General features: G+C 68.5%; 1 protein-coding gene across 1 annotated transcript in view; it reads right to left on the minus strand.

The window, feature by feature from the left end:
• Positions 1-162: 162 nt before the first annotated feature.
• Positions 163-8,239, minus strand: part of FUK (fucokinase) — a 9,410-nt gene continuing 1,333 nt past the window's right edge. The window contains exons 2-23 of the mRNA XM_026088582.1: positions 8,166-8,232; positions 8,030-8,080; positions 7,636-7,761; positions 7,435-7,507; positions 7,123-7,220; positions 6,812-6,892; positions 6,592-6,711; positions 6,292-6,439; positions 5,884-6,011; positions 5,513-5,614; positions 5,146-5,316; positions 4,991-5,058; positions 4,435-4,805; positions 3,830-4,040; positions 3,515-3,681; positions 3,039-3,266; positions 2,653-2,796; positions 2,255-2,374; positions 1,986-2,173; positions 1,573-1,672; positions 460-683; positions 163-317 (exon numbers count right to left, since the gene is read on the minus strand). Of these exons, the coding sequence (XP_025944367.1) occupies positions 201-317; positions 460-683; positions 1,573-1,672; positions 1,986-2,173; positions 2,255-2,374; positions 2,653-2,796; positions 3,039-3,266; positions 3,515-3,681; positions 3,830-4,040; positions 4,435-4,805; positions 4,991-5,058; positions 5,146-5,316; positions 5,513-5,614; positions 5,884-6,011; positions 6,292-6,439; positions 6,592-6,711; positions 6,812-6,892; positions 7,123-7,220; positions 7,435-7,507; positions 7,636-7,761; positions 8,030-8,080; positions 8,166-8,232 (3,103 nt within the window). The 3' untranslated portion in view covers positions 163-200. The remainder of the gene's footprint in view (positions 318-459; positions 684-1,572; positions 1,673-1,985; positions 2,174-2,254; positions 2,375-2,652; positions 2,797-3,038; positions 3,267-3,514; positions 3,682-3,829; positions 4,041-4,434; positions 4,806-4,990; positions 5,059-5,145; positions 5,317-5,512; positions 5,615-5,883; positions 6,012-6,291; positions 6,440-6,591; positions 6,712-6,811; positions 6,893-7,122; positions 7,221-7,434; positions 7,508-7,635; positions 7,762-8,029; positions 8,081-8,165; positions 8,233-8,239) is intronic.

An 8,239-nucleotide genomic window follows, 5' to 3' on the forward strand; every position in this document is an offset into this window, starting at 1 on the left:
TGGGCTGTTGTCAGGACCTGGCCGGGGCTTGGTGTACAGCAATGAACCAAAGGGCAGTCAGCGAGCCGGCATACAAACCAGAACCAGTCCTGGCTGCAGGTGCAGGGAGCTGGAACTCCAGCATAGGGATTTCCCTCCCTCCCTCCCTCCCTCCCTCTGCCCTACGTACCCCCCCAGGAACAGTCCAGGGCCAAAGGCCTTCACATGGCCGCATCTTCTCCGGGGTCAGCACTGCCTTTAGGATCGCTTCCCCCTACCTCCACAGAGAAGCCACCTGTGTCCACTTCGATGCTGTGGATGCTGAAGTTGCCCAAGCCCTGGAACAGAGTTAAGGGTTGGGGCAGGAGTCAGCAAGGGCCTCATGTTGCCTTCAGGATGGCTCATGCCTGCAAGGCCCTGGGACAGGAAGCAATCCCATCCCGTTTGCAGTGGGGGGGGGGGGGGGGSCACACGTCTCACCTCGGTTTTTGCTAGAATTTGGTGCAAGGCTTCCTTCTGCCGCGGGGCTTTGGTCAAGACGTACAGGAACCCGCCGCCGCCAGCCCCTGCCAAACACTGCCCGTAGACGTAAGGCCGGAGAGCATCCATCAGGCGCCCGACAGCCAGCGGCTCACACCCAGGGGCCATACATTTCTTCTGCTGCCAGTAGCGGTTCAGACACTCRCCGATGAGCGGCAGATTACCTGGAGGAGAGAGGACGTTGCAAACAAGTCAAAACAGCAAAGATTCATCTCCATTTCTCTCCCAAGGAGCAGAGGCCTGAGCATGCCACTCCTGCTCAATCCAAGCTCAATTATGCCTTCTCATCAACCCAATCCCTCCCAGCTCTGCTAGCCAAGCAAGCAAATGCAGCACTATTGCGCTGCTGTTTATTTTTAATCCTCCACAGGGGGAGGATGTGCTTGCTTTAATATTCCAGCATCCCCCCCAGCAGCCAAAGGCCAAATGAATCCCCTCCGTAAGCGAGGCACAGCCCCCAGCCCCATCACGGGCGACTCACAGAAAATCAACCAGCCTCAGCCTGTCCCTTGGTGTCCCTTCTAACCCTCCTCAAACAGCCACATCTCAGTTCCAGCCTGAATTTCAGGGCACTGCCCGTAAAATGCTGGTGGGCCTGGGGAGTCCCTGGAAGAGGGTAGGGGGAGCAGCCGCAAGAGCCCGCGGCACCGCTGGCCCCGAGCGCGGCTCTCAGCTGCCAGCGAGCATCACCTGCGCGGCCCCGAGCCTCTGCCAACCGCGGTCTGCACGGATTCTCCCCCGGGGCCTTTGCGCGTCTCTGCTCATTAATAAGGATCTGCCAGGTTTTTCCCTCGCACTGCTGAAAGCAGCGGAGCGGAGCCGGCATCCTGGGGAGCCAACGCCGGGCAGGGAATTGCCTGGCTCAAGCTTCAAGGCCCAGAGGGCAACGCAGGCGTCTCCAAACTGCCCGGCCCGCTGGCAGCCGCCGTGCTTGCACAGCTGGCCCTAGCGCCGCCGCTGCCCTCCTAGGACACGGCATCGCCCCGCGAGCAGTGGGCAGGCAAGCGGTGGGCAGCGCGAAGGGCGGCTCGGCCCGCGGCGGGGGGCTCGTACCTCGCCGCAAGGCCTGGGCGCACTCCTCGGCGTTGCTCACCAGCGCGGCGGCGTTCTGCACGGCCGAGGGCAGCCTGGCGTACCAGTTCCTCACCACGTCCTGCAAAACAGCAGAGCGGGGACGTCACTGGGGGCGGCCGGCTGCGGAGCGCGACAGGCGCCTCTGCCGCCCCTTTCCTGCCTGTGCCTTCAGCGCTCCCATTGGGACACGGCAGCTTTGCAGCAATGAGGAGGACCAGCACCATAGGTCCAGGCCACGCAAGCAGAGGGTAAAGCACGACATCTCGTCTYGGAGACCACGGATGGAGCCAGGACTTCGCGAAGGGGCTACCGACGGGCAGCGATGCCAACCCGCATATCCCATCAGGGAGCAGAGGCCAGAGCCCGAAATGCCCGAGGGTCCCCCGCGTTACCTGGAGCAGGTTGCGGGCCAGGCGAGTCTTTCCCGTGTACACCAGCAGCAAGTGATCGTTCAGGGTCTGGGTGAAGCCCTCGRGCACCGGGATCTCCTCCACCTCCACCCTGAGCGGGAGCTGGGCCTTCGACCTCCCGATTTTGATGCCTGGCACCAGCCCGCCTACCTGGTCCTGCCAACCACCTCCTGCAAGGCGGAGGGTCCTCAGCCATGGTCAGACCAGCCCCAGCAAGGGCGCAGGCAGGGATGCTTCCTCCYGGACACTACCTGTCGTGAGCCTCTGCTCCAGGTGCAGCACGGCATGGATGAGGGACTCGGTGCTGGCAGCCTTCCCCGCCGCCCGGTACAGCGACGCCATCACCGCTCCGGCCAGGATGCTGCTGGTGCCTGCAGGGAGCACAGCAGGGCCAGGGCAGCGAGGAGCAGCGCTCGCATTGCACGTCCCCATGTCACCCTCCTTGGGCTGCGCGGTGGCTCACRGAGACGTGGCACATAGGCTCGCGCYRCCCAACAGYGGCCACGTGCCRGGCTGYGAGAGCYGGTGCCGAGCTCAYRGCCGCGTGGCAGCAAGCGGGAAGYCCCRTCCTGGGGCTCGGAGCAAAAGGAAYGCCCCGGARAGGCAGGGGTTGGATTTGCCCCTGCCAGCTCTTTCCCAGCGGACATACCCAGGCCCGAGCCGTGGGGCAGCTTGGACCAGGTGTGCACCTCGAAGCCGCCACCRAAGCTCTCCATCAGCTGCGCTCGTAAGGGTTTCTGCGAGGGCAACTGCACGATTTGGGTGCATATGAAGGCAGCTTTGAGCAAGGCTCCTGGGAAAAAAYGGGAAGGAGAAAGCAAAGCTGGTGCCTTCTGCACTATCTATCTGCTGCTTCCTTAATGCTCTAGTCCCCGAGGGCCACGAAAGGAGGTGTAGGAACAGAACAGGGCATAGCAAGTCTGAACCCCAACACCACATCTGCCACGTTGCAGGACCACCTGGGGACATGGGTGTCCGTCCCCTGGATGGAGACGGGGATACGGAGCCAGTCCCTGCGGCTGGCTGGCATCTCACCTGGTGCGTGCGGCTGGCAGTAGTCCTGCAAGTGCTCCAGCTCGCGGCACACCAGCTCTACGGCCACCTCGCCCCGCGGCGTCCCGCTGACGCTGGCGAGGCGCAGCTCCGGCTCGCCGATGCGCCGGACCCGGGCGCCAATCGGCCGGTGCCCGTCCACCAGCACCGCCACGTCCACCACGGCACCCCCGTGCTCGTAGGTGATGGGAGGCGTGTCGCTCCAGCCGCCTGCCGAGGCGCCTTGTCAGTCYCCGGCAGCAGCCCGGGGGCTTTTCCCCACCGTGCCCCCCAGCATCGCATGCCGCCTTGGCCCTCTCCACCTCCGAGATGGTGCCACAGAGCAGAACACTAGGATTGCGGCCCTCAGCCTTGWCGTCCCCTCCATCCCACCAGCTCCGAGCCCACCTCTCTGCCAGCGTCGGATGAAGCCGATGCRGCTGGAAGAGCATCCCCCAGCCCCAGGGAGAGGCGCTCACCGGAGAGGTCCAGGCGGGCCGGACACGTCACCTGCACCCAGCGCCCCAAGGGGGGCAGCTCCGCCTGCCCCACGGTGACAAACTGGCACGAGGACATCACAGCCTGGCGGATGAGGATCTGCTCTGCCCCCTCGTAATGCCGAGCCGCTCTCACCAGCAGGGCTGGCCTGGGAAAAGAGGGGCGCTGAGCTCATGGCCGGGCCCTGCCGCTGCCTCCCTGAGCGCGGCGATGCCGGGGAAAGGGCCAGAAGGCAAAGGACCGGGCCAGGCAGCAGCCGCAGCTCCGGCCTCTCCACTCGCCAACCCCAATCTCACCTGCTCATCCACTTCTTCCGCTCTGCGGCCAGCTCCCGGACGCCCCCGGCGATGTCCCCGCTCTCCAGGCGCCCGAAGGCGGAGGCCCACTCCTTGTTGGCCGCCGGCCCGCTCCGCAAGCCCCCTTCCCCTCGCGCCATGCAGCCCAGCACGTCGGCGACGCACGCGAGCGCCCGGGCCGCGATGCCCGCGTCGACGGCTGTGGAGGCAACTGCGAAGCAAAGGGAGGCCGCAAGGTGGTAGCCGGGCTGCAGGTCGCCTCCGAACCAGCCCGCAGGGCCCAAACTTCTGCAACGAGCCCGGCTCCAGCCCCCAGAGCCAAGGAGGGGACTCAGCCCCGGCTTGTTGGACTTGTTGGGGGTGCAACCCCATGGGCACGGTCCCGCAAAGGGGCTGCTACATTTGGGGGAGTTTATAGGAGAAGATGGGGTGCAACAACCAGCCTGGACACCCGGAGACACAAGACACAGCTTGAACGAGTCCAGGATGAGCAGCCCGGGGAAGGGATGGCGAAACCCAAGTATCTCCCCCCAGGATAGCTCTCCGGAGGGAGTCTGCAGCCAGTGCCCCTCTCCACTCCCGTAACCCTGTCCCGGGACGCTCACCCTCGTCCAGCGTGCCCAGCACGGCCTCGTGGTAGCCCTCGTGGACGGCGCTGCGGGCGAGCGGCAGGAGGCTGCCGTCCYGGCGCCCCAGCAGCACCCGCCGCACCTTGCGCTGGCCCTGCTGGAAGAAGAGGGCCCGGCGGGCGCCCAGCTCGGCCGCCCTGTCCAGGCAGGGCAGCAGCTCCTCCCAGGACATGCGCCAGGCGGCCCGCCAGCGCTGCAGCCGCCCGCCCGCCGCCGCCGCCGGGGCCAGCAGCCACAGCACGTCCTCCAGCCCCAGCGCCTCCGAGGCGTGCAGCACGGGGAAGAGGCGGGCGCTGAGCAGGCAGCGGCTCCTCCGCGGCGTCTCGGCGCCCCAAACGTCCCCTTCCCTGCCCGAGGGAGAAGCCGTCGGCACCGCGCCAGGCCCTGGGGCGTCGCGACGTGACACAGCAGGGGTTGGGGTGGCTGTCCCGGCTCCTGCTGTCCCTCGAGCTTGGTGATGCTGTTGGCACCGCAGGGTGCCAGCAGCCCTGTGGGTGGCCCCCTGCCCTCCAGGCTCACCCGTGGCACCCACCGTATGCCCGTCCGATGGAAAAACTCGGTCCACGGCATGTTCAAGTAGGTGGCCTCTTCAGCAGGGCTCTGAGGAGAGATGCAGAGGACAGTTACGCCCCAGTGGTGGGACAGGGACAGCCCCGAGGAGCGCGGCCCCCGCGGCGGCCCCCGTACCTGCCAGTCGTCGAGGCGGCCGGTCAGCGTGAACACGCGGCAGGACAGGTCCCGCAGGCGGACGTGGTGGCCCTGCAGGACGACGTCGCGCAGGGGGCAGCTCCGGAGGGCCGCCGAGGAGGCTGCGGCGAGGCCTGAGAGGAGGCAGCCGGGGCCGATCTCCAGGGGACCCTGCGGACGTGGTGGCAGGGCCCTGAGGATGGTGACAGCCACCAGGGTCCCCCGCTGCCAGCCGAAAGGCAGCCAGGAACAGGACAGGCGCCCCATATCTCACAGCTGTAGCTCCTCCGCCCCAGCTGGGGCCACCTCAACCTGGCAGAGTCCCAATTGAGCGCACCAAGGGTTGGGGGTCCCCTTGGCCACGTACCTGGAGATGGCAGTGCTGGACAACGCTCCCGGCCGCCAGGCGCACGGCTCCTTCCAGCAGGCAGTTGGTGACCGAGGAGCCATCCTCCACGAGCCGGGGCTGCTGCAGGGAGCGGAGAGGCACATGCGCTCGGTGCTCTGCCGTCCCCATGGACCGACCGCGCGGGGATGGCGGAGACGTCCGGCATCTGCTCAGCTCAAAGCGCAGCCTCGGCTGCATCCACGGGATATGGCAAGCCATGCCAGGTGGCGGCCGTGGACTGGGGACCGCGAGGACGTGAGGCCAGACAGCGGCTGGGCTGGAAGCAGAGCCCCGAGCTCCCGCTTGCCCCGAGCAAATCTGCGTGCGCAAGCGAGGCCAGGAAGACCTACGTCCACGTGGGAATGGGCTATTTTGCGGAAGCAGAGGTGGCTGGCGGAGCCGGGCTGGAGCGTCAGGCTGCGGATGTGGTCGCTTGCGGCCATGGTCAGGTAGTCGTAGGATCCATCGGGGATGCAGGCTGCGGGGAGGAAGGAGAAGCCTCAGCATGCGGACGGCAAAACACGGGGCTGGGAGACGCTCCCCGGCCTCATGGATACCCTGGCCTGCCGAGGGCAGCCGGGCCTGAACGTCCCTCGGCTCGAAGCCGGGGGGGAGAGGGGACCTGGGGGCACGCTGTCGGGGTGTCCCCAGGCCCGAAAAGCACCCCATTTCCCCCCCCGCAGGACTCTGAGCACCAAGCGCAGGGGAAAGGCTCCGGGACGGGTCCCATCCCGCGCGCCCAGCACGGCGGCGCTCACCCATGCTAAGAGGGAAGGAGCGGAGGGCCGCCCACAGCACGGAGCGGGCGCTCCTGGCGCTGGCATCGCCACTGCCCGTGCCCCTCACGAAGTCCTCCTCCGTCACCCCGCTCGCCATGCACAGCACAATGTCGAAGAAGAGGGAGAGCTGGGGAGAGAAGGGASCTGCGCGGTGCACCCTGACCCCCACCCCGGCGCCGAGCCCTCCCCGCCCGAACCTGGCGGCATGGGGGGAAACGAGCCCTTCGGGGCCGCTACGGGGAGGGCGAGGGGTCCCGTGCCCTCTGGAGGGGGTGTCACCTGGATGGGGGGTGCCCCCGAGTCCAGGCCCAGGTAGGTGCAGGCGTCCAAAGGAGGGATGACATGGGTGGCCAGAAGCTGCTCGGCGGCGTCGGAGGAGAAGAAAACCACCCCGCACACCTGCGGGGACACAGCGGGGCTGGGGCTCTCGCGGGGGCGGGCAGCCCCGGCCACCAGTGACACGAGGGACGGGGTCCCCACACCGCCAGCTCTGCCGTACCAGCGGGACGGTGCCGTCGGGGCCGGCGCACTGCTGGATCTGGGCCTCCGTACCTCTGTAGATGATGTTGCTCACCATCCCCTGGGAGCGAGATGGTCCCGATGAGCTATTTGAGGTGCCCGGAGCCAACCCCCGAGGGACACCCGGGATGGGGCACTGGGGTAGGGACTGGGAAGTCCCTGCCCTCCCCGTGTCCCAACACACCCAAAAAGCCTGCTGTGACCCACCCCCAGACCCTGCCGGGGGACACCTGCCCCTCGAAGGGCTCCCTCCAGGCTGGGGGCGCCCCAGGAAGAGGGATTCCTACGGACCTGCCCGTCGGCGACGTAGACTCCGTGGCTCCTGGCATACGCCTGGCTCCCGGGCACCGCGATCACTCGGACGCCCTGGAAGCCGTCCCAGGAGATCCCTGCGGAGCAGGGCAGAGAGACCAGCGCCCCGCTGGGGCGGCGCGCGGACCCCCCGGCAGCAGCATCCCAGCCACCTCGCTGCGAGCGCGACGATGCTCGTGGGTGCCGAGCGCCCCCAGCGCAGCCCCGGGCGGGCCGATCCTGCACGCCCAAGTACCCGTGCAGCCGGCCAGGCTGGGCCGCTGCGAGCGCCGGCGACCGCCCCGCGCTCACCTGGTGCCGAGGGCACGGCGAGGAGCATGTCCGTGCTGCAGACCCACACACCCGGCGGGGAGCCCACGCAGAGCTGCCGAGAGAAAGGCCCCGGCGCTCAGGAGGGGGCGCGGAAGGGGCTCGGCCCTCGCCAGCACGGAAGCGAGAGGTTTCCCAGCCGGGCCCGTCCCCGGCGGCCCGCTGCCGCCCGGCCCCACCGACCCGGCGCGTCATGGTCGCCAGCAGGCTGTCCAGGTTGCAGGTGAGGGCCTCGGCCKGGGCGTCGGGCTCCTCCACGGGCAGGCAGGTGAAGGCCCGGCCGCAGTCGTCGAAGGAGAAGTCRCGGCCCTGGCGGGACAGGGAGCCCCCAGGGGGGCGGTTGGGAGGGTCGGAGCGAGCCGGCTCCGGCACCCCCGCGGGCCACAGGGCTGCTCGGGGCAGGCGACCCCAAGTCAGCAGCTGCCCGAGCCCCCGCTCCTCTCCAGCGATGGGGGACGCGCTCCCTCCCGGCGGTCAGGATAGGGCCCCCCGCCGCCCACCATCGCCGCCCCGAGGCCAAACGCTGCCGGATCTGCTAGCCGGGGCGAAGGGGGTGAGCGCCGCCCGCCGCTCTCACCACGTGCAGGACGAGGACGCGGGCTTCCTTCAGGACGTCGGAGGTGACCACCTGTGCGAGCCGGATGGGGACGCTCAGCGGGGGCGGGAGAGCCGGGCCGCGGCGCAGCCCCCGGCGGACCCCGGCACCCGCGTACCGTGCAGCCCGCCCGGGCGCTCAGGTGCTCGGCCGCCACCAGCAAGGCGTTGAGGGTGGCGCCGCCGCTGCCCG

The sequence above is a fragment of the Apteryx rowi genome, unplaced genomic scaffold (genome assembly GCF_003343035.1).
Source record: "Apteryx rowi isolate R43461 unplaced genomic scaffold, aptRow1 scaffold_776, whole genome shotgun sequence".
NCBI classification, from domain to species: domain Eukaryota; kingdom Metazoa; phylum Chordata; class Aves; order Apterygiformes; family Apterygidae; genus Apteryx; species Apteryx rowi.